This window comes from Alligator mississippiensis, chromosome 10 (genome assembly GCF_030867095.1).
Source record: "Alligator mississippiensis isolate rAllMis1 chromosome 10, rAllMis1, whole genome shotgun sequence".
NCBI lineage: Eukaryota > Metazoa > Chordata > Crocodylia > Alligatoridae > Alligator > Alligator mississippiensis.
In genome coordinates this window covers 3,245,815-3,273,271 of record NC_081833.1, presented here as the reverse complement: position 1 = coordinate 3,273,271, position 27,457 = coordinate 3,245,815, and the positions used below count along the sequence as shown (strand labels likewise).

General features: G+C 39.8%; 1 protein-coding gene across 1 annotated transcript; it reads left to right on the top strand.

The window, feature by feature from the left end:
* Nucleotides 1-59: 59 nt before the first annotated feature.
* Nucleotides 60-21,520, top strand: PPP1CC (protein phosphatase 1 catalytic subunit gamma). The gene is made up of 7 exons (XM_014594741.3): nucleotides 60-202; nucleotides 13,260-13,391; nucleotides 15,186-15,416; nucleotides 17,017-17,121; nucleotides 19,163-19,386; nucleotides 19,725-19,859; nucleotides 20,298-21,520. The coding sequence occupies exons 1-7, from the start codon at nucleotides 148-150 to the stop codon at nucleotides 20,385-20,387; spliced, it is 972 nt and encodes a 323-aa protein (XP_014450227.1). The 5' UTR covers nucleotides 60-147; the 3' UTR covers nucleotides 20,388-21,520.
* The last annotated feature ends 5,937 nt before the right edge of the window (nucleotides 21,521-27,457 follow it).

Below are 27,457 nucleotides of genomic sequence, written 5' to 3'. Positions count from 1 at the left end.
CTCTTCCCGCCGCTCTGCCTATAAAGGCGTCCCGGCCGGGCGGCGCTGCGCCTGGGATCCGTGCGCCGCCACAGCTAGCTGAGGAGACGGCGGCCATTTTGTTCGGCGCCGGCGCTGCGCGGGGCGAGCAGGGGACGCTCGGGGGCCATGGCAGATATCGACAAGCTCAACATCGACAGCATCATCCAACGGCTGCTGGAGGGTGAGGAGGAGGAAGGGGGTGGTTCCCGCGCGCGTTCCTGCCCCCTCCCCCACCCTCAGGGGACCCAAATATTGGGGTGTGAGGCGCGCCGCTGGGCCCCTGCCGCAGCTCGGGGCTCGTGTGGCACGGCACGGCACGGCACGGCACTGCGCGTGCGGGGAAGGAGCCGCGTGTCCCGCCGCCCGGCCCGCCGGGGTTTAACTTCCCCCTTCCCCCCCCCTTGCGCTGCCAAAAGTCCCCGAGGGTTTGGAGCCAGGTGGGAGAAACCTGCCCCCCGGGCTGCCCTCTCTTGCTGCTTTGCAGCATTTCTCTGGAAATAAACGACCTGCGTGATGCAAAAGCGGGGTGGGGGTGCTGTAGGGACAAAGAATAAGAAATACATCCGTCTTGGGGGTCTTCCCCCCTCCTCCGTGCCAGTGCTGGGGGGCTGCAGTAGGTCTCTGACTCTTGACTGAGCCCCAAACGGACCCGGGAAAGGGCAGCAAGTCGTTCAGAAGTTGTTTTGCGCGCGAGTCTTGATTATCGTTCGTGTTTGGCCGCGTTTTCCTCGCCCGAAACGTCCGTGGTGGTGGGCGTCTTGGAAAAGCCAGTCGTATTGAACTAGTAACGCGTCTCGTCGCTGGCTGGGCTGTCCACGGGAAGGTTGCTCTCTCCGCGAGCTCGCTAACAAGATGCCTCAATAGAGCCGCCGAACTTGAACCCTGTATTCCTGCCGTTCCAGCGGTCGTAACTAGAGTTGTTTCGGGTAACCCTCGACTCTTTGCTAAGGCTCGAAATAGTATTTTCGTGGACGGTGGGGCTGGAAGGGACCTCGTAATATTGCTGGGTCCAGCCCTCTGTCCCGGGGCAGGAAGTCGGTCGGGGTCACAGGATCCCAGCAAGATCAGCGTCCAAATGTTTCTTGACCCCAGGGCCAGCAAGTTAGCTAGGGGTCAAAGGATCCCAGCAAGGTAAATGTCCAAATGTTTCTTGACCCCCCAGCGGTAGGAAGCTGGCTGGGGGGGGTCAAAGGATCCCAGCAAGATCAGCGTCCAAATGTTTCTTGACCCCCAGCGGTAGGAAGCTGGCTGGGGGGGGGTCAAAGGATCCCAGCAAGATCAGCGTCCAAATATTTCTTGACCCCAGGGCCAGGAAGTCAGCTGGGGGTCAAAGGATCCCAGCAAGGTAAATGTCCAAATATTTCTTGACCCCCAGCTGACTTCCTGCCTCATGGGTCAAAGGATCCCACCAAGATCAGTGTCCAAATGTTCCTTGGATGTCTTGAATAGCCTTGTTGTTACTGTCTCCAAGTATGAACAGAAATATGAATGCTTATAAATATTAATGGCAGTTCTCACATCAACTAGTGTTATAGACTTCCTAGACGTTCGGGCTGGAAGGGACCTCGTATAAGATGAGGTGCAGGCCCCTCTTGATGGTTGTTTAGTATATTGCATATTAACACCCACTTGTGTTATAAGCTACACAGCAATTACTTGTCATGGCTTGATTGCTGTTCCGTGCATAACCTCAATAACATGGGATTCTTGTTTGTATTTATTATGTTTTTTACAAATGGAGAACCAAAAGACCTCTTTTTGAATTTGGTCAAGTAGCATTTGTTTTAAATGCAAGGAAAAAAACTGATTTTTTTTTTTTTTAGAATCGGGATGGGACCTGTAAGATCCTCAAGTCCGGTCCCTTGCCACAGGCAGGAGGTTATTGGGCTCAAACAAGCTCCAGCAAGTGCTTATATTGAAGGGTCTTGTTAGCAAGCTCTTACAGACCGTTTTGAGAGAGCAACCTTCACACTCCGACCTCCCCAAAGGCCCAACCAGCAAATTATGTAGATTTACAAGGTAAATTGTGTTTTGCAAAATACACTGTGTCTATAGTTTTGATTGTCCCCCCCTCCCCATAAATTTAGAGAGGAGCATGGGCATTGCTTTGTAGTTGACAAACTTTTTTTTTATACTTTAAGTTCAACTTTTTTAAAAGTTGATGTAAATACTCTTTATACTCTGTTTCTTTCAGTGGCTATTTCTTAATTTGTTTTTATCACATCCTTCCCCACTTCCTCTTCAAAAACAATCTTTGTTCTCAGAGCAAATTCCTCCTCCAATTATAACTATAGTTTTGGTAGCATGACTGAACTTTCACGCAACTGCTAGTTTTCATTTGGGTGTACACACTATGGTACACCCCAAAATTGGATTTCCTTAGATGTGTGTGCCTTCAGAGTGGGTTCTCCCTTAACTAAATGTCATAGTCCATCACCGTGAATGCTACAAAGCACTCTGTTTAGTAACAAGACATTTCACATGTTTGATCCCAGACAACATACTCATGCATTCTTGTAGGCAATCGGTAGTGATTCTAGATAAATCTGTTAATAAACTTTAAAGATATGAATGGGGTAGTTTGAAGCTAAACATCTTTCTTTAACAGCTAATTAAACCTAAAGTTGGTGAAGAAACTTCATGGCACTCTTCACATCAAAGTGCTGGGCCATAAAACATTGTTTTTGGTATTTATGATACACTTTAGGTCTCAGACAAATAGCGTAAGACTAGAGTAACATAACTAGGACACATTTACTTTAATTGTTAAAGCACAGTAAAACGACTAAGTGGAAGATGAAAACTGGGAGTAACCTACTATTTTAAAAATAATATTTGCCAATAATGTAGCTGTTATTTCTGTCTCAAGAAACAAACCCCAGCTTTTGTCATGATAGCTTTTTTATGAAAATCTAGATTGTAACACTAGTTGAATTTAGTTATGCAGTTTTCTATGATGCCTGCGTAATCTTGGATCAGATTATATTTGCACATTCAAAATATACAAGATTGACAAAAACAGAAACGTACTTTGTCTAACATTCAGCTTGTATTTTTGAAGCATCCCATTAATATACCTAGATAACATACAGTGCAAATACTTAATAATGTGCTTAAATTTATTTTAACTATCTAGTACAAGTCACTTGCAGTGATGGGCTCAGGATTCTTGTAGGTAAGATGAACATCTTTTTTCTATTAAATATTTTTCTTAATAGTTGGTGTAAGGAGTTCAGGTTGAGCCAAGGAGCAAGACTATAGATCCATCAATCTCTATTTTAGAAATTGATTTTTTTTTTTAAAGATGCTCTTCCAGTTTTCCACTGCAAGTAGCTGAAATAGACTGTTTCTGGAAGAATAAAGGACTACACTTTAGTATTACAAAGCCCATCTTAAGTCATACTTGCTGTCTTGGTGTACCTGAATTAAAATGCAATATTTAGTGATATTTCTTTCTGTAATTAACTTCCTGTATTTCTCTTCCCTTGTTCCTTTGTTAATGAGGCTTGTTCTTTATTGAGAATACTTTCCTGAGGACAGTTTATTCTTGTTTATTCCCATGTTGTGAGAATATTTCAATAACTTGCATAGCCAGTGGTCTTAGTTGAATTAGACTAAGGGGGAATAACTAACGGAACCCTGCATGGAAGAACAGTGTTTTTTAAATGTTCTCAGTAATTACGGATGCATAAACACACATGCAGTAGTGCATTAACATGCTGTCTCCTTAGCCATAAGAAGGAAGAAGTCATGGTCTTTTCAGTGGCAAGAGGAAGTATATAGGCAGCCAAAGTCAGCTGTAAGATAGCTACTTAAGCTTGCAGCTGCTTGTCTCTGCTAAATTAAAAAGGCCAGTAACTGGAAAGTTCCCTTTAAATCAGTTCATAGGATGTAGACAGGTACAAGAAGAGATTAGAACATGATTTTGGATGGAGTTGAAAGAAATTCCAGGCATCACAAAACTGATGCTGAGATTTGGAAGAGTTGTCTTTCTGTTTTTATGGTTTTCTATAACATAACCCTTCTGTTTAATGTATTAAATGCATTAACAAGCTGTTCCATAAAGTACAAGAAGCAGGATCTTATTTAATAAATGTTGCTGTATAGTAATACAGTATGTTGAAAATGAAGTGCTACTTGCCTGTCTTAATGCTGTGGACAAGCAAAATAACACCACTCATAAGGGAAAAGAAATTGCAGAAGATTAACTGATAGTGATCAGAACAACTGACCATGCTAGTAAGAGAGAAATTTAATACCCAAATTTAGGTACACCTGAATTATGTCATCTGTTACTGAAAATCTTTGCATTCTCTAAACTATAACTTCCACAGTTGCTACCAGGGGCTAGTTGCAAATTAATGAATCTCAGCTAGGGAAATGTAGGCACAGTGCATTTGGGACTGCAGTGTTGTTGGTTTTTTTTTGGTGAGCCAAGGTCCTGGCTGTAACACTTAAATCTACCAAAAGATTGTGAATTCTTAAATTGGCAGAAATTAACACCCACAGATTTCTATTCCTGGTATGGCTCCATCCTTACTATAAATGGAGAAAAGACGACCACCCAATTCTCCTGTTTTGATTTAATTTATTTTTTTTTAAGGGTGGGGAATAGTAGAGGGAGTCTGGATAATTGCAGTTAGCAATGCATGTAAACCTCTGCCTTCCTCTTAAAAGAAAAGCCTTTGATTTTTATAGTTCATTACCACTAGATCTATGCCTACCTTGACTAAAAGATAAAGGAAGAAGGATTGTATTGTGGTTAGTGGATGGGACTGGGGGATTTAAAGTTCGGTTCAGTTTGTTGCTGTGACAAGTACTATATAACTTGGGCAAATTATTTAACCTCTGCTTTCTTTTCCTAACCGCAAAAGAAGTGGCATTACATAAGTTAGTATTGCTTAGCTTGTATGTAGCTGTAAGGCTTATTTTTAAAACTAAATGTAAATATTTTATAATTTTGTCAAGGAATTGAGTTCTATATTCTTTATGAGAGCAAGACTTTAAATATTAAAACTGCAAAGAGACTTAGATTTCCAAACTTAATGCAGCTGTTAAAATGATAATGCAGGTTTCCTGGGAACCAGTCACCAAGAATGAGAAGTGTTATCTTTCACTTTTGCTGTGCTATCAGTTGGTCCTAGTTCATTATTGAAAGTAATCTCACAGAGAGCCACTTGTCAGGTAAATTGTTCTTGTAATATTTAGCCCAGGTTTATGGATGTTAATGTGGATGTGAACTTGTCTATTTTTCCAAAAGCTCATTGCCTGTTCTGAGGCTGCCCTGGCTTCCTCTTAATGCTTGCTGGGTTTGCTAGTTATGTTTTTTTGCCTAACAAGTATTCCTATTTCTAAGTAATTCTAAATGAAAACCAATTGGGCAAGATTGGCATGTGCAATAATTAGTCCTTAATTAACAAAGAGCATTCACTGTCCTAGACCATTTAGTTTGCATTGACTCTTGCCGTCTACAGGAAATGATGCTTTGCTGAAGTGTAGCAGCCTGTAATCCTTTAGTCTTCAGCAGTTGGGAATCCTGGTTTCCATTCCTGCTACTTTGCAGGCTTGACTTCTGCTAGGTCACATCCATCTGTAACTTGCAGGAACTCTTGTCATATCTGAGAATTTTGGATTAATGGCACCGGATGAGGTGCATGTTGCCACTTATACTAGTCTCTGATGGAAATATTTTACATTCTGCAAAATGTGAACCTTAAAGTTAACTAATGCTATTAAGAGCTTTAGTCTTCTCAAAAAAGACTGAACATAGAATTTTCCTTCACAGAGGCTTATGCACCAAGGAGCAGTTCTTCAGCTCCATTCTGAATTTGCAATGACTTGGCTTACCTTGAGCACTAATTACTTTAATAGTTCAGTGCTTAAACCTTTTGAAAATTACCATTTTTGTGTTTTGATACACTATTGGATGTTAACCTGTCCCTATGAAAAATAAAAGAAATCCATATATTCTGTAAATGCTATATTGGTGTCTCCATGTCAGATATAATTACTTAATACACCAGAAATAATTACTTAATAAGCTAGTATCAAACTTGTACTGCTGCTGCCAGAACAAGTCAGTTTAAAAGTGTCTTTTTATCTAATCTAAAATTGACAGCATCAAGCTTGTATTACATTTGAAATAATATTTTGGGTAGAGTTCTTGTAAAAAGATCTCTGTCCAGTGTCCCACCATCCTCTTTGCATCTTACTCCTCCTGAGTGAACCAATTTACTCCCAGCATTAATTATTGTAGGATGTGTCTTCATCACAGGAGTGAACTACTGCTTATTGAACTGGTAGGATAACATTAGCAAATAGCAGTGGTGGAGTGTACCTTCACTATCCATTCTGTCTTCCAGTTGCATTTTTCTTGTATACACATGAACTCTGCAAACATGCTGCACCCTGGATATTTTGGCAAAAAGTCCTGAAATAGTGCCTTGCAAGAGACTTGTGAAGGTCTTGCAAGAGACCAAGGGGAGTTTGACTCCATCCTGATAAATGCAGCATTTTCCTACATGTAAGCATCTGCTGGGTTGGACATTACCTGTTAAGTTCATTTGTACCATTGTGATACGGCTTGGGTTCTTTTCTTTCTACCTTGACTTCATTCACCCTCTGCTGGACTGCTGCAGCACTGCATTCTGATCTGAGTTGACTCTGCATTCATTTCAGAGTATGGGGTATGTGTTTGACTTTTCCACAGTGGTCAAGGCACTCTCTAAAAGAAGTATGCAAACCAAGAAGCCTTAATAGAAGATCTCTTCTTCAGGAGGAGATTCTAAATTTTAAGTGAATATCCGCCCAACAAGATCAGGAACCTGTCGGTACATTTCTTACTGTCAGTGGAATATAATGCAGCAGTAAAAATATTGCTTAAGACCAGATAAAAATAAACATACCTAGAATGAACTAGTTTTTCTTTCAACTGATTTTGTTCTTACCCTGGACTACTGTCAATCCCAGAAGATTTTTTTCTAACCTATAAAGATGATGATTCCAGTCCCTCTGAGAAAATACTGTTATACTTTTACAATACCATTGAGCCTATATATATAAATTTCTTGGCGTCTGTGTTTGTTCCTTTTAATGGGACTAAGTTGTTTGTAGAATCCATCAGAGAAACCTCAAAGATTAATTTCGATGGACTATCATCTGCTTTCTCTGGGTCCCATTTCCTTCACAAATGAGAGCAGACTTGTACAAAAAATACAGGTAACTTTTCAAACTAAAGGATAGTCTCAACTGCACCTTTTAGTTTTGAAGCCAGGAAGTCCTTTTCCAGCTTCTCAGGACATAGATGAATGCATCCCTCAGCAGTAAATCCAAATAACATAAATTTGGCCTAGGATTCGAGACTACCAAGATAATTGAGCCCATTAGTTGTCCTGTGGACTAAAGAATTCCAGTTGTCCTTGGTAGGGATACCTTCAATTTTCCAATTTTTACTTCCTTTTTTATATTTGTCAGCTTGCCTGAAATTTTACTATTTTGGTATAAATTTACAGAAAAAATATTTTTAATGCTTATTTATATTAAAGCTCTGTCAACATTTGTTAAGAATAGATTAATGCCATCAGCTACAACTTTTTGTTACATGTTTTATTATAAATATTACTGAATGCCTACAGCATTTCAATCTAAGCCTTTTTATCTCTGTTAATTCAAAGTTTTTAAGATGTGGGATGCACCGTTTTGGTGTAGTAGTGCTTAATAAAACCAACTAATGCAAAGTAAAATCTGTGTCCTCGTTGGAGAAATCATAAATGTGACTCTGCTTGTGTTAATCTTTTATAAACAAAGATTAACTATAATACTTGAAGTGTTAATTTTGCTCCATAGTATTAATTTTGTTCATTTTTCCTGTAAACTTGTTCTTCATTGCTGCTGGATACTTGGCATTTTGGATAGCTTGCTCGTAGCTCAGAAAAGGTCTGGAAAATTGCTATATGGCTGAACAGTTTCACGCACAATAAAACTACTGTGACATACAAAGATTTAACTTTCGTTTACACGCTTCATTACTTGCTTTAAACATTTTAACGGAACACTTGAAATTTAGTGGTAATTCCAGTGATCTCATGTAGTGTCAGTGATAAATGCTAATATTACAGTCGGTGAATAATGTGGAAGCGTGTGTTACTTGAACGATAACCTTATTATAGCTCTGACCTTTGGCCCGTAAGGAGTTTCCATGCAATTACTGTGCAAACAGGAGTTCCATTTCTTCCTGTTTTTTCTAAAGTGTCCTGAAAGGAGTGGGGGGGGGACCTAGATTTTGTTCCTGTTTGAGGGTGTAATTCTGCAGCCTTGTCCACGCTAGAAAAATCAGTCTCTATGGCATTAATTGTTACATGGGCATAGTTGACATCCATGTTGCAAGCGTTGTTGTAGGCTAGTGGTTCTTAACTTTTTTTTTTTTTTAAGACTTGAAGCACCTCGTTAGCCTCACTTGCCCTAGTATAACACTTGGCCCCCTCAGGTGTCAAGCCTTTGGGGCTTCAGCCAGTTTTCTCTGGCTGTGCCCCCTCAGCCTAGGTCTACTGCCTCAGGCCTTGGCTTCTAGACCCCTGGCCTTGGTCTTGTCCTTTTCAGGCTGCTTGGCCCCCTGGAGTCCCTAACCCAGGCAAGACTGGTCTCTTGCTGCTCGTGTGCCCCTCAGCCCTGTTCCTGTCTCTGACCCTTGCAGGATTGTATACTGGGTGTTTCTCAGCTGCCTCTGTGGCCTCCATACCACCCCCATAACCACAACCTGGTCCTTTGTTATCAGACTTGAATGCAAGACAAATACAAGTAAACTGCTTCCAAATTAAAGTTCCTTCCTACTCTGGGTCAGTACCATACCACAAGCTGTGCTTCATCCCTTAATTTTCTCCTTCAAGTTCTAGCTGATGACTTGGATGCTTGCCAGTGTCTCCTGCAGCCATCTCCCCCAGGAGCTCCTCTTCCTGCAGCCCACAGGACCATTGATCTTGGGCATTGGTCTTAGTGACCCAAAAGCCCCACTCATTTTTTTTAGGTGGCTCCCTGTCCATACCCAGGGGCTTCTGATTTGATTTTTTTTTTTTGCTAACCTGCCCTTCTCTGCTCCAGTTAGCCAAGCTGCTTGCAGTCTTTACTCCTGCCCTGCCTGGGGGCTGCCTTTTGGCTGCTTATTGTAGTGGAGCTAGCTCCCCACAGCAAGCTTAGCTTTTTCTTTAAAGTAACAGGAGCCTCTGGCTCCATGACATGCCTAATAGTACTAATGTTGTGCAGCACCCTGGGATGCTCTTGAAAGAATCTTGCAGTACCCTGGTTGAGAACCCCTAGTGCAGGGAGTATTCCAGAACGTGAGACTTATACATGCTACTTGCTCTTGCAAAAGTACGAATTTTCCTAGTGCTGATTGGGTTTCAGAATAGCAAGCAAGGTACTTAAAAACGGTGAAACAATTCACTTTTGTAAAGATTTGAAAATAAAATTTAATTTTTAAAAAATCCCAAAGATGATATACAGCAAACGACTACTGAATCAAGCAAGGAAGAGTGTCTAGGCTATAAAAGCAAGTACCGGTATTGCTGGTAGGTTGCTGTAAAGTCTAAACATGCATTACTGCCTCAATTCTTCTTGGGCTAAAACTATACCTCATTCATTTTTACTGTTTTTTGTTTAAGCTATATAAAATCAGATTGGAAAACATTGCACCTAGAGTAAGTGGTGATAAACTTAATTGTAAGCTATAGCACTCTGAGTCATAGATAATAGTGCTAATTTTAGTTTTGATAAGAACTTAGTAGGAAACAAACAGCCCATGCTAATACAGAATTTTTAGAAAGCCTTATCTTTTCTTTTCCTTGACCTTGTCCCAGTCCACTGCTATTCAGGAAATTTATCATCTAAAAATAGACTAAATATGACAGTGTATCAGTTTTCATTAAGTTCATTCAGGCTGTTCTTTGCAACTGATGGCTAAGACTTTGAAATGAGCCTTTAAATTATTCTGAATTCAGATGCCAGGTGGGTCACATGCAGGAAGTGACCTGAGCAGCTGACGCAGCTGATCTAGAATGTATTTTTTATATATTTCATAGTTCAATAGGTAAAAGTCTTACTCTATACAAATGGAGAGGGTGTCAAAATGCTTCAACTTCAAGTAGGTGTCAGAGCCTCAAACAACAATGCTGAGTTGGTTTTGCTTTGCTGAGGGCATACTACTCTTTGGGAAAGGGTTATTTCCTGTATTACCAAAAATTCATATGTGGTATCAAGGCATCTCATCCTCCTGGGAGGAGTGTACTAAAAATTGCTGGGCCATTTGTTGTGAAGTGAGACCTGCCTGCTGGCTTTATACCCTAGGGAGTGGAGGTTACTACTTTTGGTGTCCCTCTCTGCTTTCTCAAATACTGAGTGCTGCTCTCCTGTAACCATCTTTGAAAGCTAGTAGTTGGGCTCTTTCCAGAACTTGGAATTTAGATTTTTCTTTGTCAGTTGCTGAAACTCCATTTCTCCATGACTGTACTGCAACTCGAGAATTGACTTGTATACATATTCTTTACTTGTTAATTTTTTTAGTTCCCTTTTTAACCCAGCTGCAGTAATAACATCTAACTTACTTAAATTAATGCTTCAAAAACTTGGTCTCCATTATGAATAAAATCTATTAAGATTAGACATTTCTTTGATCCTGTCTAAATTCTGCCAGTTCTATCAGATTCCCCCAACCAGGGGAGCTGTAATGTAGAAAAGTTTGTGTTAACTTCCACATTCTTGACATCATTCTAGGTAAGCCTGCTGACTATCTAAAAGTGGTAAATTTTTGCCTTATTTCTGTCAGGGCTACAGCTCCCACTGGCTTAAGTATCAGAAAGGCTTTTCTAAACCTCTGTGAAAATAAGGCAATTCGGCTTTAAGGAATTGAAATCCCAGAACTTACTAGACTACTATTTAAGGCACAAGGGCAACTGTGATGCATACCTTTCTTGTACACAAGTTGAAAGAGAAGATGTGCTTTCTTAGCAGGATCACTCTCGTTATGGCTGTAACTTTATTGCTTGCTTTCAAAGAAGTGAGTTGCCAAAAGTGTGAAGGAAAAAAATCAAATCAAGAGACCAAAATGCAGGGAAAGCTGGCTTTAGTGGCATTATAAATGTATTTAGGACAGTTGGACTGAATTGGAACCCTAATTGTTCGTCTTAAGAAGGGTTGGGGCTGGTCTTGTTTGACTGAACTAGTCCTTTCAATTGCTGAAGGTCTGTGATTGACAACTGAGTGCCTCTAGACTCTGTAGTTAACTTTAGGGTACACAGAATGAGAAAAGCAGAGCTGACAACTCTGGAAAATACTGGAAGATAATAGCAGAGATGGAGCATGAAATGAAAGTGGCAGGAAAAGATCTGAGGCTGGGAGATTAGAAGAAAGCAAGGTAGTGAGAAACCCAAATCCAAAAGAGACTGGTGGAGAGCTAGAAAAAGCATTAGCTTGTTTTTACAGTGGAGATAAGTATATCTATGCAGGTATCTAGCCAAACGGCTCAATTTTAGCCTGCCAAAACTCTCAAATCTCCCTGTTTGTGTGAGTAGAGCAGATTCACTCATATTTAATTAAATCCTTGGAGACTGGCAGTTTCAAGACTATGCTTTAAATTAAAAGGAATGCTTTTCAAAGTGAATATGCAATAAAGGACTCCTTATCGGGTTAGTAGCCAGGCAGTTTGGTAGTTTTAGTGTTTTGTCAACATGCTTCATGAAACCCAGTAGTTGTATTCTGGATTACCATTGCATTTGCATATTTGACAAGGAACAAAAAGATGCCTAGTGTTATATATCACTGCTACAAGACTGCAACCCTGCTATCTGTCTATAGATATAGATAGCAGGGTTGCAGTCTTGTAGCAGTGATGGTCCAAGAAATATGAAGGGCAAGGATTATTCTTATGATTTGGGGGGGGCATGTACTATATATTTGAGAGAAACATTAGACAAGCTGTCAGGCATAAATATACCCTTCTGTGATAGTATTCTAGTCATTTTCCCTGAGCTTGCTGTTGATGTTTATCATTTTCATGTGAGATGAGCAGCCTCTATATCAAACAGATACTTGATTTAGAATCTCACGCATGCAAGCAGGAACATTAAAGGAGCTCCACTTGATGAATTCTTGCGCGTTGTCATTAATGTGAGACTTCAGACAAGGTGACTATTGAAGCAGTCTGCCTAATTCTGTCTTCTGTTTATTGCCCTATAATTTGAAAACTAGTTACCTTCATTTCCACCCAGTTGCATTAAATATACTATATAAAAAAAATTAGAGGTTCCTTGATATTACACACAAGGTTTGTCTTGGATTTCCCCCTTTTTGCATTTTGAAGTCTTTTTGTTTCTGTGAAACATTTGGTAAACTAAAATGGAGGTTTTAATGAATTGGATCTAACTAGTATAGTAACTGTGAAATTTGTTCTTCTGTTCAGCTTGCTTTTTCTTGTTCCTGAATATTTGACGTTAGGCATATTTATTGAAAATGTATACATGAATTGCAGAAGTTTTCGAGGGAGGGGAGGGCATAGATGTTGACATTTTGGCTGCAAGATCAGGTAACCATTCAGCCTTTAGCATCTGAGCCCTCCTTGGGCTGTCTGGGGTCACGATTGAGGCATGTAAGGAATGTCTGTATTAGCAGAATCTTATTTTTCTGGATCTTTGCCCTTCAACTTGATGGATAAAAGTGGTGAAAACTATAGTTTGACAGGGTGCAATCTCAGTAGTGTTAACATCTTGTTCATAATGAAACCCTATGAGTAGGTCTAGACAGTAGTTTAAAGAAGTCTGCTAGCAGTGCTGTTCCCATCCTGTGATTAAATGGAGGACTTCACCTTCAAGTGTTTGTTCTCAGGAAGTGTGCCTAAGCCTAAATGTTCTATAAAACTTAACTTGAAATGTATGTGGAGCGATGCAACAACACCACACTTTCATTTTGGACACTACGGGGTTTTCATTTCCGTTTTCTGCAATTGAATAAGTGTACGCTACTTAGATTGTTGAAATCGAGGCAGTGGAGACCTGAGGGATGGGATTCATTTAACCTAGAGTACACTTTCTAGCCTTGCCTCTGATACGGAAGTTCCATTTCAGGGTAGCCTTGACCTTGTATGTGTTGCGGGGGGTTCCTTTAAGTTGCTTATCCTTTAATTAAAATGGTGCTCCCAGTTCTTTAATTGTTATTTGATTTGGGTAACTAGTTTATTTTTCTCCTACCAACAGTGAGAGGCTCAAAACCAGGTAAAAACGTCCAGCTTCAAGAGAATGAAATCAGAGGACTGTGCTTGAAATCCAGAGAAATATTCCTCAGTCAACCTATTCTATTAGAACTTGAAGCACCACTTAAAATTTGTGGTAAGTATGGTCTTGGCCTGCAACATGGCTTTCTAAGAGTTTTGCTTTGGAAATTCCCTTGATGCACAAATATTTAAGTAATCTATCAATTGACTAATGTATAGTAAAGCTAAGATGCAACATCTGCTTATAGTTAATCAACCTGAGTAAATAGATATAGTGCATAGAAAATAAACCAGGTTTTGTAGGGCTGGGGCTGTCAGGTTCTGTGCCCTGGGGCCAGAGCTGTGTTGGAGCCAAAAGGGTAAAGGGGGCAGGGGCTGCCAAGTGACAGGGAGCAAGAGGGAGGGGTCATACTGCTTGACTTGCTTGCTGCTTGTGTCCCTGCTCTTTGCCCCCTGCTACTGTTTGCCTGCAAGAGGGACTAATTTTAGATGACCCTCCAATAATCAGATGTTAGGCATGAAAAATTATAACACATTTATAATTTCCTCTGTTTAAAATCCAAGCATGCAAGTGTTGTAAATTCAGAGTAGCCTTGGATTTGGGTCAGAACAGTATCTGGACATGTCTTGGCTAAAGTAGTCTTTAACTATAATTGGGTAAAACTTCAAATGAAGTAAAATGGAACCTTTCCCTGAGTAAATACACAATTTGATACCCAATTTAGTAACTTGAGGCACAGAGCTATAAACTGTCAACTTCATATATAAAAACAAACAAACGGTGGTTCTCAACCTGTGGCTCACGGGCTGCATGCGGCCCAATCAGCTCGCTGCTGTTGCCCAGCGTTTTAAAAAACAAAACATTTTCTGCAGGTGTGGCCCACAGATTGGGAACCACTGATATACAGAGATGTGAGTTTTCCAGAAATTTTTCCAATGCCCTAAGTAGAGTGTGATCTGATTTAGCATGTTTATTTGAATTATTTTTGGTAAACAAAACTTAAAGTAATGTTAATTTTGTCCCAATAGCAGTAGGTATTTGAACTGATGTGTTTGATTAGGACAAAAATTAAATACAGCACACTTAATGCAATGTAAATGTTGTATTCAAACAAATTCAAAGCTTTATGTGGAAAGAAGTTATTTTTATTGGAATACTTGTAAAAATGTAAAGACAATACACAATGGCATGTATTTCCCTTATGTTGTTTGTTTTAAATTTAAGAAAAAAAACAAAGGCACTGCAAACTGACACTAACTTTAGCACGTCCAAAGAACTGTGCATGATTTGCCGTGCTTTGGCTTTGATTTGACCTGCGCAGCCAATTAAGCGAATTCATAACTTATTTTTTGGTTTGGATTATTGTGTGAATGTATTTACCCTCCTGTTTACAAATCAATAAAACATATGTATGTATTCTTTCTCTTGCTTCCTAGGGATAATCACCTGAAAAACATTAATTACAACTTTGAAACTGCCAAGCTTGCCTAATATTGTATTGGTATCCATTCATTGTTACTAATGAACTTTATGAAACAATGAATTTTTAGAAATGGAAAATTTCCCAGGGAAAAATTAAGCCCTGGAAAATGTTCCGTTTTGGAAAATTTTCTGCCCCACATCTCTGCTGATTATAAGTAAATATGCATGAATTTCTAAATAGCAGGGTGTTTAGTCATTGCCAGAATTTCTTGCTGAGTTTTTAGCTGTTTAATTTTTAAAATAGTAAAACTTTTTAAATTTGATATCACAGTTGAGCCAGTTTAACTTCTAAGTAGGTAACATATCTTAGCATAAATTTTGATTCTATTTTATACTTGACCTGTTTTCACTGAAATATTTCTCTAGTATCTTTTTGGATACTAGAGAAAAATCCAATTAATGTACCATTTATGAATGTCTTTTTAGGTGATATCCATGGACAATACTATGACTTACTTCGACTCTTTGAATATGGAGGCTTCCCACCAGAAAGCAACTATCTATTCCTTGGTGACTACGTCGATAGAGGAAAACAGTCTTTAGAAACAATCTGTCTCTTACTGGCATACAAAATCAAATACCCAGAGAACTTCTTCCTTCTTAGAGGGAACCATGAATGTGCCAGCATTAATAGAATTTATGGGTTTTATGATGAATGTAAGTAACACTTCTTTGGTGGTGGCAGGGAGATCTGGATCGTTATGCACTTAATTGAACTATTTATAAAAACTTTCTTCTAGTCTCTGTTAAATGGGGCTATAATTGACTTATTTTAGCAGGTGATGTATGTCTCTTCAGCGATCCTGTATCATCATCAAAATAGAAGGCAGTGTGCATAATGAGTAATATAATGTTCCTATTTGCTCATTGTTCTAATTTAAGTTGCTATTACTGCACACTGTCAAAGTTCAGCTAGTAAGCCTATCTGGTGAACACTGTTCAAAGGTGAATTACAGGGCAAAATTTCTGTATACTATCAAGATTTTGATATACATGTACTGTAAATTCTCTGGAGAATGAGCTGTTCTTTATCTTAAGTATTTTGCATGGCACTTACCAGACAATAAATACAAGACTCTAATTGTCAGACTTTTTTTAAGTTTTATATAAGTACTTTATCCTTGCTTGCACTCTTCTGGAGCAAGCACCTAAATAACAGTATGGCACAAAACTGTAATGTGAACTGATTTTTTTGCACTTCATAGATTTAGTGTGAGAACCAGCCTCTCTCTTTCTCCCTCTTTGGGAGAGAGAGAACATCAGCTCAGGTTACAGCGTTGACATGTTTTGTGTCTTGCAGAGATCTTGCCAAGAGCTTCCAACAAAAGGCAGTGAGGTCCTGCATATCTTTTCCAAAAAAAAAAAAGTTAGAAGCTATCTCTGAATCCCTTAAAAGAACAGTAAATGGCAAAAGCAGTTTTTGTCTCTGACTTGTTTCATTTCTAAACAAGTTGAAGTAAAACCAGGTTTTCATCTTTCCTGGTAAACACAATGTTGCTGAGGAATTGCTTTTAAACTGGGGGGGGATTAAATGAATGGTGGTATATAATCAGTGCTTGCTATGTGGCTTGGCATCTGTAAGTAGGGACAAGCTAAACTTTACCTGAAGCAATTGGCATACCTGTGATGCTGTAGCAATTAACACTGTTAACTGAACACTGCTCAGATGATTCTGGATTTGTCATTTATTAAATACCTTGGATTTAAAAAAAAAAAATTAAACTTAAATTTTCTGTTGTCTGGCTTCATTTGGGTACAACAGGGAGGAGGGGCATTGGGGAAAGCTAGTTGCAAATTCCTGATTCTGTGGCTAGTTTTGTTGTCCACGGTCTCAGCTGAGTTTAGGGCAGCCTCAGTGCTACCAGCTAGAAATGGCCTTGAGAACAGCTCTTTAGTTGAGTACCACCAGGATGCAGCATACTAGTTGACTTCACATGGCTGAATGCCTGCTGAGAAGCTATGAGCATTGGAAGAAGTAGAATTTGGCTTTTAAAAGTGACTTTTCTATATACATGGGAACTTCCACTGCAACAGAAGGCCACTTAAAAGCACTTTTGCTTGTCTAGACAGAGAATTTCCAGCATCTTTTAATGAGTAACAATGTAGCAGTATGTCTGAAGCAAATTTATGCCGGCTTTATTCTGGACTAGTTACGTAGTTTGGCAAACTTAGAACAACAGTAGTATTGTACAATAAGCAATTTCCTTTACATTATAAAAGCATATTAACTTATTTTTTCCATTAAATGTCTTTGTAGGTAAGAGAAGATATAACATCAAGCTGTGGAAAACCTTTACAGACTGTTTTAATTGTTTACCAATTGCAGCCATTGTGGATGAAAAAATATTCTGCTGTCATGGAGGTATGTGGTGCTTCCTACTTCATGAACACATGACTGCTAATTCTTTGGCACAAGGCATGGTAGTTCAGTGTCTGATATACATTTTCACATTGTTGGAAAGTCTGTCTCCCAACAATGAGGATGAAACCAAATGAAGTTCTGAAACACGTATACCTCTGCCTTGGTTCATCAGTAGGTGGAGATTAAGCTGTATATTGAGAGGCAAGTTTTGTAAACCAACCCTCCATGGTTTATCCTGCAACAGTTTACTTCTTAACTGCACAATACCCAATTTAGCAGGCAGTTTGATATCACTTGAGACGCTATCTGCTCTTCCTTCTCTATGAAAATGAATATTCTATAGCATCTTTTTTCTCAAATCTGTGTATGCAGACGCTTCAAAAGATGGCTGTGGTCTTACTGGGATATGCCATCACATACTTGTTTCTACATGTCAAACCACTTTTTAGTCTTGGAAAGCTGTTTGTTAGCTGCTGCTTTTCAAGACGCTTGTTCATGCATCAAATACCTCAACTGCTGTGGTGCTCCAGCTGTTTTAAGTTGCATGCCCCTTTTTAAGTTCACTAGGGGGGTAGCCTGGGATTTGTTACGAACTATATTTCTCAAATTACTAAAACCACAGCAATATAGTTGTTTACTTCCATTTTTTTCTTTTTTTTCCTCCATTTGTATTTCCTAGTTTCCATTTTCTTTTCCATTCCTTCTTGCACACTCTTAAGACTTATTGTGTAGCCCTATATGATAAATACTGTATAGTGTATAAAATAGCCTTTCACAATAGTGAAATATGTATTGCAGTTTGCATCTATTTTCAGCTTCTGTAAATATGTACAGCTCTTCAGTGAAAAATAATTTTAAATATTGTTTAGTGTTACACTAGCCTGGTATCTCCCTCGTAGCATTCAGTCTTAATATGCCTGTACTTTTTGAGACAAATAGCTATTTTTAGTATTAAATATCCTTTAGTATGCATCTTGAAGGCTGTCCCCGGTTCATAAATTCTAAAACAATTAGAATATTGTAGGGCTGCACAGTGTAGAATTTTTTTTCATTCTGGTGCCTAAGTTGGTATACTTTCACACCTGTTTCTGCCAAATCTTAAAACTGCTAATGTAGATCTTTATCAGGCTTTTAAAAGAACTTGAGGTAAAAATCTGTTAGAATCACCAGAAAGCAATTAAAGACACTCACTTGTGGTGGATTGGCCTGTACAATAGACTGTTTCTTTGCTATGTTGGAGGGTATTTGCAGTATATGTTTCTATATGCATTCTTCACATCTTATTGAAAGCAGTTACAACTTAAAATTTACAAAATCTGAAAACATTACATTTTTCATGTTAGAAAATAGTTTAACATTGCGTTGTTTGCTAGATAGTCTTTTGCTCATGGTTTTGTTTGGCAGCTGCCTTAGGATAATAACTGGACTTTGTTCAAAACACATACAAGATGAGAGTATAGGTTCTAACTTTTATTCACCTGATCTGATTTGTATGGGACCAGTGAGGTGGACTTCATGACATGGATGGTGTCTCTTAGAGGCTGAGGCTGGGCTCAATGCTTGTAGAAGTAGCTGCCAATCTCCTGCACCTTGTAGTACATTGCTTGGGTCTCCCATGGCATCAAGTCTCTTCATGTAGTACATAATTTGTTTATAAAAGTTGACCTCTGAAGTTGGGTGGTTTTTCCCCCCTGATTACTTCTCTGTATAGAAAAGTATATAGTGTATTACTCAGCTTTTGCTATGGACTTGTAGATTCAATGCATTAAATGTTATTTAAATGTTTTAAGGGATAAGATTAGACCTCAACATCCTTTATGTATTTAATTCCAATTTTATTTTAAATTGGGTTATTTTTAAAAAGGAAACTTGTAATTATAAAAATCAGTTGGGTTTACCAAATCTACGAGTCCTGAAATCAACATGAGATGTGGGTGGGTCAGTTGGTTGTTTCGATCTAAGTGAACTAACCTGTATTTTAATACTGTGGAACGATTTGGGTAAAATGCTAAACAGACTGTACATTTTACAACACTATCAGGCTTATCACCAGACCTTCAATCAATGGAACAGATTCGACGAATTATGCGCCCCACTGATGTACCAGACCAGGGTCTTCTTTGTGACCTGTTGTGGTCGGACCCTGACAAAGATGTCTTGGGATGGGGTGAAAATGACAGAGGAGTGTCCTTCACTTTTGGTGCTGAAGTGGTTGCAAAGTTTCTCCATAAACATGATTTGGATCTTATATGTCGAGCTCACCAGGTATTTTAATTTTATAAGTACAGATCATGGCCCTGTTCCTCCAATGGCATCCACTAGTACAGACCTTTGGATCCTGCATGATTCCATTAACTTAAGTTAGTGGATTTCACTCTTGGATTGGCCCTTGTATTTGTTTCTAGTTCTGTTTTGATCTAGTAGTTTGGAACTGCTGTTGCTTAAGCTTAGGCTCTTCCACAACTGGCTGTGCTAGGGAGCCACAATTAAACTCTAGCTGAGCGATATGTGGACTGACCTGGATGCTTGCCATTTGAAAAACATTGTTTTGTAGTTGTGTGGCTAGGAATTCTCTGCTCTAATACTGTTTTTTCCTGTTGAAGGTGGTTGAAGATGGATATGAGTTTTTTGCAAAAAGGCAACTGGTAACTCTATTTTCTGCCCCAAACTACTGTGGAGAATTTGACAATGCAGGTGCCATGATGAGTGTGGATGAAACTCTAATGTGCTCTTTTCAGGTACAGTATACTAACAGTTTACGCTCCTGTCAATTTTACTTTTATCGTTGAGAGAGCTCTTATTTCAAATGGATATTTGCAAATCCAGCAAAATGAAGAGATTGTCCAAATCTTTCACAGATTTTGTTTTAAGAACATTAATGATGCTATCTGTACTGGCATAAAGTAGAGAACTTAACTTTCCCACCTTGAATTAGATTGCCCAAACAAACAGTGTTGTCTGTTTCCTGCCTCTTGCTGGCATGAGATCCCTGATCCCCTGCTCTAGTATTGACTTAGCTGTGGGTGGGGAGGGAAGTGTACTGGCTCTTGGCATGGATCATGCTTAGGGGTTGACTGATCTGTCATGGTCACCTGTGTAAAGCTTTTTAGTAGCAACTGAGTTTCATTTGCAAAATGTCACTCTATTATAGCAAATGACTGAATTGTCTTTTTCAGATTTTGAAACCAGCAGAGAAAAAGAAGCCTAATGCTAGCAGACCTGTAACGCCACCAAGGGGTATGATCACAAAACAAGCGAAGAAATAGTAAATTTGGACCTGCCTAGATGGGACTTGTATTATAGTATATAACCTTCATTTTTAAAACTGTAATGTGTACTGTTCAGCTTGCTCAAAATAGATAACGTGTTTGTGGTTTTCATTTTGATTTAATGAATGGCATTTGCTGGTTGTAACAGCAAGTGAAAGACTTTTTTTTGTTCCCTCCCGAGAAAAGAGTTTTAAAAACTTACCTTATGTTGGTGTTACAGCTGTACGCTCCACAGCATCTTATCCTGTCATTATGGGTAATTGTACAACTGACTTTTGAACCTGTACAATGAGTAGTGTAAATGCTTGTTTTCTTCTTTAGGATCTAAAGAGGGCACTAGTGTGCTGTGAGACTAGACATTTGTTACTGTCAGAAATTGCATACTGTTTATACAAACCACTGTGAACTTTTTTTACGTTAAAAATTGTTTTAAAGGGATTGCTTTTCTTTTAATGTCTTGTCATGTTCAAGTTAGTTTTATTGCTGTCAACTTTAGAAATAACCCTCAACCTTGCCAGCATCACTGGTATGATGTATATTTAATTAAAGCACACATCCCCTCCCGTATACTTTAAATGACAATTAAAGCCATTATTTTAAATGTTCGTGTCTCTTTCCTGAAGCCAAAGTTTTTGTTTAAAAAGCTATATTCCCACAACCCATAAAGATGAGTTGGCAGGGCTTTACGTTCATGCCTTCCTCTTGGAGATGAAAGGAGTTTTGACTTAAATAGCAAGTAGTAATGCTGTGCTCTTTGTGCTATTAATGGTAACGGTAAATAACGTTTTGTACGATTTCCATATATTCTATTGAGTGGACCTTTTTACAATTGCATCAGTCCTGTGGAAGGCCGTTCCAGAAGGCTGTAACTTACGGAAACCGTTCTAAATCTACCTGAGAGCGAGCTGCATATTTTTTTTGACCTAAAGACTTTGTTCTGCAAAGAAGCTTAGACAATAGCTTGATGAGCCAACCAAACCCAGGAGTTAATTGTCTTCACCAGTTTATACAAATCTCTCACAGTATCTTGTTTTTTAAAAAACAAAACTGTTAATCTTTTTTGAACAGATGACAGTGTACAATACCATGTAGTAAAAATAATTCACTTATTAAATGAAGAAATTGTTAAATCTTCTCAGTGTCAGTTTATCAGCACTTACACACTACAGTTGTTAGAAGACTTTATGTAAATTAGACCAATATTTTGACATGGAAACCTACAAATTCTTGTCTAAGCTACTTGAAGTATGTTGTCTTCACGTGGATCCATTATGGTTGCCTCTTCAAATGAGCAAATTCTGATTAAACATGAAGTGGAAGGGGGCTGTGGTGCCAGACTAGCTTTTATACAATGTTGGGGGGCCTAAAGGAATCTACCAAGTAAGTGTCTACTTCCTGTGACTGTTCCAAGTTCCTGCCTTGCACAGCTCTGAGTAGGATGACTACAGCACAACACTCAAGGCCAAATCTTCCTCCTCTGGAGTGGAATGAGGAAAGAGCACCATTCTTACGATTTTCCTGTCTTGAACTGTGGCTTTGTTTGTCCATTCAGACTCCATGATGAAATTCTGACCCACGTTGTATGCTTTGCAACTTAAAATTTGGCCTCACATTTTGAGTACTATTGTTTTTTTCATTTTATGGCAATATGATTTGTAATCTGGACTTGTATTAAAAGGCAGCCTTTATGTCTAAAGCTTTGACTGAGAACTGTAGGTTCTAGATATGCAAAGTGCTATTGAAATTCCTCACAGCTACTACATTATTTTTGCAAGGCATGTACACGCCACAATTAAAAAGCTGGCTCCACTGGGAGGCAATTCGTAAGGTAAAATGCTGGCTGTAGAACAACTTGCTGTTTTTTTACCCTGAAACAGATGCTAGTCAGTGTGGAATGTAATGTACATACCTTAACACACATCTTGTAAGGTGGGTTTTGAAGTGCAACAAAATTTCTTGCCTGATAGTGTGAAAGCTGGCCTGTTCTTTACTGTGGTGGTGAACTTGAAGTGATATCTAAGTCTGCTCCTTGAGCTTTGTAACTTGTGGAACAGGTATCTATGACTCAATGTTAGTTTAATAGTGTAATGCTCAAGGGGATTAGGTGGTCTCATCTAGCCTGCCTGCATACATTCAGGACATAGTATTGAGCCAAGTGTTTGTTTGTTTTTTTTGACTAAAGTGTATTTTCCTGGAAAGCATTCTGCTGGACTTTGAAGACTTCAAGAGATGGACACAGCATTGCTTCTCTTTGTGATTTGTTCCAGTAGCTCATCACCTGCACTGTGGAAAATATATCTGCCTTCAGCTCCCAGCCACTGGTGTTTCTTATGCATTTCTGTGCTAGGTGAGAGTCCTTTGCTTAGCCAGAATCTTCACCCAGTGAAGGTTCTTAAATCAGGCCACTTGTTCTTCTGATAAACTAACTTGATGGAGCTTTAAGTCTCATAGTAAGGTACTCTTCTTCCCCACAACCCTCCAAATAGTCATATGACTTTTCTCTACAGCTTTTCCACATTCTAACTAATGCTGACTCCAGAACTAGCTGCAATTTTTTCTGTATTGCTGTGTACAGAAATTAAATTGGCTTCCTACTCATATTTATCACTTCTTATTTTTACTTCTAAATATTGCATTATGCTTTTTTTTTTACTGCAGCATTTAATTGACAACTCTGATTTCCCCCCACTCAACTTTTGCCTTTTTGATAGATTCATAACTTTTTTTGCATGTGGCTGTCTTAGAACAGTTTGTTTCAAATGATTCTTACCTTACCAATTGGCCCAGATTTACTCAATATGAGTGCCTTCCAGATTCATCACTCAGCTGGTGTCTGGCTGATTAATCTGTGATTTTACTTGCAGTTTATTGCATCTACTGGGGAACTTTGGTTCATTCATTATACCAGTGCTTTGTTTGTTGTCCTAGACCTAAAGCTACCAGCCCTTTGTTCTGGGCAACTGCCTTTTGTACTTACTAGAATAAAAGGCAATACAGAACAGCAGTTACTTATCCCATGCCTATTGTATGTATGCACCTATGGAGTATCTTTTCTCCTAGTATACTACCAGTTATTGCCCTATAGATGGGGAACATTTGCAGCCATGGCTAAGAGTGGTGTTTTTATCCAGTACCAAAATTTGCGCCGGGTGCTAGGTAGCCGAATGGAATGCTTCTTCCCTGCCCTCCAGAAATAAGGGTTTTCTTATCAACTGTGCTTCCCTCTTTTGGAGCTAAAAGGCTCTTTACTGGCTTGCTTATCTACTATGTTGCACAAGGAAACATTTTTCTTTAAAAGAATGTCTGTCTGCAGCAGATTTGGGTTGTTCCCCTAAGCCAGAGCTGTGTGCATTTCAGTATAGGTAAGAGTGAAGACTTGGGGTAAACGTCCCAGCAGACCACTTGTATTTAAACCTTGGATGTCTGTTTCCTACTCTCGTTACTGCCCACCTGAGTTAGAGCTATCCTCTATTAGCAGCTACAGACAAATATTTTCATGGGTCTCGTGAAAATTGCCTTGCTCTTCCCACTGTAATGTGGACCAGTGGTGCTCTCCCTGTGGGCCAGATGAGTAGCCAGGGCTGGTCCATGGCCTGGACTGCCCCCCACCCTGCAACTGCACCAGGATCAGGCCCCAAGTGGCCTTGCCTTAGCTGGGTCCCATACTGGGAGCAGGCCCTGCCCAACAGCGCTACCTGGCCCATCCCAATCTAGGCCTTTTTCTGTAATGGCTCTCTAGAACTAGGCAGCTGGCTTGAGTTTGAGTGGTCAGTCAGTCTACAATCTCACAAAATGGCAACAAAGGAAAAGTCTGTGAGACGCTTGTTTTTATGGAGAGAGGTATTGCTGCTCCTTGTGGGAAGGGTTCCTGATACCTAGCAGAGGAAGTTTTAAAATAGCAAAAGTGAGTTATGCTGCTGACCAGACTGAGGAATCATTTCTCCCAAACTTAGCTGGAAGAACAAGTAGATTCTGCAGCAGCACAATCTGACCCATTTCAAATATCAGTAATTAATTGAATCTGAAAAAAAAATCAAAATTCTTTCTTTAAAATGTGTGTTGAGTTGATTAACAATGAGGCTAAATGCTGAAGCTAACTGCCTTTATGCTTAAAGTTAATGTGAACATCGTGCTCCCTGGGCTTCCTTCATTGTGGGACAACGATGATGTTTTTGAGATCCTGAAGCAGTCTTAACTTCTGCATTTGTGGTTAGCGACATCTTGTAGCACCTTTTTTTAAACGTACAGACGCCACTTTCCAGACATCATATAGTACATGCTCTTTGTTTCCATCAGGCCCATTGTGTGATTCACTTTAGTTTTAGATGCCCCTGAAACTTCCCTTGCGAGGTTATTAGAAGGGAGAGTGGCACAATCGCACCAATGTAGCCGTTATCCACTAGCATGGCAACTTTTTTATAATCATTTCCAAAGACTGTTCAAAAGTGCTGCTTGCTTCCTACAGGTGTGTATACATGTGTGTGAAACCATTGCTCTGCCCCTTACTGACAGTTGGTAACAGTTTGTCAGGTTTGTGTTAGTTCCTGATTTTAAAACTGATGTTATTTGTGAAATGTCTTCACTTCCTTTGGTGGCTTGTCAAAGCCAGAGTTGGACACCTCCTAGGACACCGAAAAAGACAGGTTTCCCTTGTTTCTTTTTTTACCAACTCCTGAGTAATTAAGCAACAAAACAAGCCTGTTAAGTGTGCAGCCTGTATTTCATATTTTTTGTTGCATGTTTTCTAAATTAGTGGTGCACTCAACCGTACAGCCCAAGCCCCATACATAAACTCTCAGTATAGATGTAGCCTCTAATAAGGAATTCAAAAAGGGTGTTGGTTTTTTGGGGTTTTTTATATGGCATCCTTTCTGCTTGATACGATTTTGAACCCAGTGTTTTCAGTACTGCATTTACTGTTCCTTTCTCTTGCAGCACTATTGCTTGCCCCAAAGCTAAGAAATGTGGTATCTTGCACTCTAAACAGGAGAACAAAGCTGACTGGCTTGGTTTCAAATGTATTTGGTATTACTGTTTGCTGTGTCCTTGGATTTCCTGAAAGCACAAATGGATAAAAAGAAGTAACACTTTGTCAGGTACTGGAAGATCAGAACTGTAAATAGATCTCATGGCAGGTTCCTGTATTTAGACACTTGCAGCAGTCTCACCAGTAAATGGTATCTAAGAACCTGCTCATTTCTACCTAGTCCATCACTTCGTATATGGCTTTGCACCAGTAGATTTTTGGTGTTTTTGCAAAGGGGATGAATATAATTTATTCCTGCTTTTCAACTGAAAAAGAGGGCTAGAGAGGTGAAGCGAGTTGCCCAACATGGCAGTGACAGATCAAGAATCTTCCAAGTCCTCTGACTACCCTCCCTTTTGTGTTATCCAAATAACCTCAAATTAGGTTTAAGAATAACAATTCATGCCTTGTGAAAGACTGTTGAGCAGGGCTTTGGGCAACGATCCACGGTATGGAGCCTATGTTAAGATTTCATTCTAGAGAGCGCCTCCTCGATGCAGCGCCTGTCCCTGCCCTTCCTTATTTTCCATCATCCCAGCTTTCACTAGCCTGTTGATAATCACCACGGTCTTAGGCTGTAGGTTCATAAACAAATTGGAAACTTGTCTGTAGAACTGCATGCATCTTGGGGACGACCTCTGTCCCTTCCTGAGCAATATTAACCAAGTACTTCTCTTTCTAGGTGTGCTTCCAAGTATCTGTGTGTTAAAGGCCTTGTTTGGGTTGGGAATTGATTCTAATACGGCAGAGGAGACTAACGGGCCCTGGCTGTGAAGAATGGATGCAAGATGCTCTCAGAGGAGGAATGGCACATACTGTGCTTGCTCTAAACACCATCTCTTCTTTGAGGCAGATAATCATGGATTCCTTTGCTACCACCTCAAATGCAATGCCTGCCTAGGTCAAGGTTGCCATCCTGCAGATCATGATACTAAGTTAATATTATCCAAGGACTTGCTTGAGGTAAAAGGAACCTGGAAGAAATGTTCTCTGTCATTGGGGCCATACTGCTGGGAGACAGTATGCTGATTGTCACTTGGGTTACTGTCAATACAACCGAGCACAGAGGTCTGGCTGTAGTCACTACGGGAAGTTCACAGCTCCTCAGAAGTGTCGGGGCTTTCTCTGATTAACTAATTCCTTATCACATGGCTGACCCTAGATTAAATTTATTTTGTGCTACAGTGTGCATGCCTGACTTAAATGGACTTTACACATACTCGATCCTCTTTCATCTCCAGCTTCTGTGAATAAGTGCGCAACAATCCTGGCTGTGGTCTGGTTTCATCACGTTCATGTGTCCTGGAGTAAAAAGGGGAAGGAGGGAGGGAGGTACTGTTTGGTTTTAGCGAGACTTGAAAATACTTCAGATTCCTTCCGGCCAAGGACATCATAGAAAGTTATGCCTTAATGTCTTGTGTAACAAGACTCTGTCTGTCTGTCTGTCTTCGAAGGGAAAAGACCCCCCCCAGTAAAGTAAGGAGAGGATATTCAGAGCTGATAATGCAGAAGTCTGTAACTCAAGACTGGTTAATCCTGGTCTAAATTTCCAGGGCGCTCACCTGCTGCTTTGATCCAGCAACCTGAGGCTGCTCGGTGGAATTAATCCCCAGGCTCTTTCCAGCTGAACTCTGATCCCCGTCGCAATGCCCGTTCGCATTTCATGCGTTGTTGTCCGGCTGTCAGCTAGGTTTATAAGTGAAAGCCTAGTCTAAAAACCAATCCAGGTGGTTTAAAAGTAATTAGGCCTATTTTTGTCCCTTCCCCCAGCTGCTGCTCTCCCCAGTTCAGCTGCTGATGTGGCTGCCGGAGCCAGGCTTATGGCAGGAGAGTTTTGGCTGAGACTTCGGCCAGAAAATAAAAGATATCAGAGGTATCTTTTATTAGACCAGTTGGAAAAAAGCGTTTGGGCTGAGAGGGGGCTAAGGGCGAGCACGGCGCCCCAGGGAAAGAAAAGCTCAGTGCTCTTGGGTTGACCGCTGTCCCATCCACCCTGGGGTGGGGGGAAGCACTCACAGCAGCTTGAAAACTAATTTAAGGT

Bases quoted from the DNA above. Each gene is read 5' to 3' on its own strand.
- PPP1CC (XM_014594741.3), top strand. From the start codon at position 148: ATGGCAGATATCGACAAGCTCAACATCGACAGCATCATCCAACGGCTG. The intron at 19,387-19,724 runs GTATTTTAATTT...TTCCTGTTGAAG, and splicing joins TTATATGTCGAGCTCACCAG to GTGGTTGAAGATGGATATGA. The intron at 19,860-20,297 runs GTACAGTATACT...TGTCTTTTTCAG, and splicing joins CTCTAATGTGCTCTTTTCAG to ATTTTGAAACCAGCAGAGAA.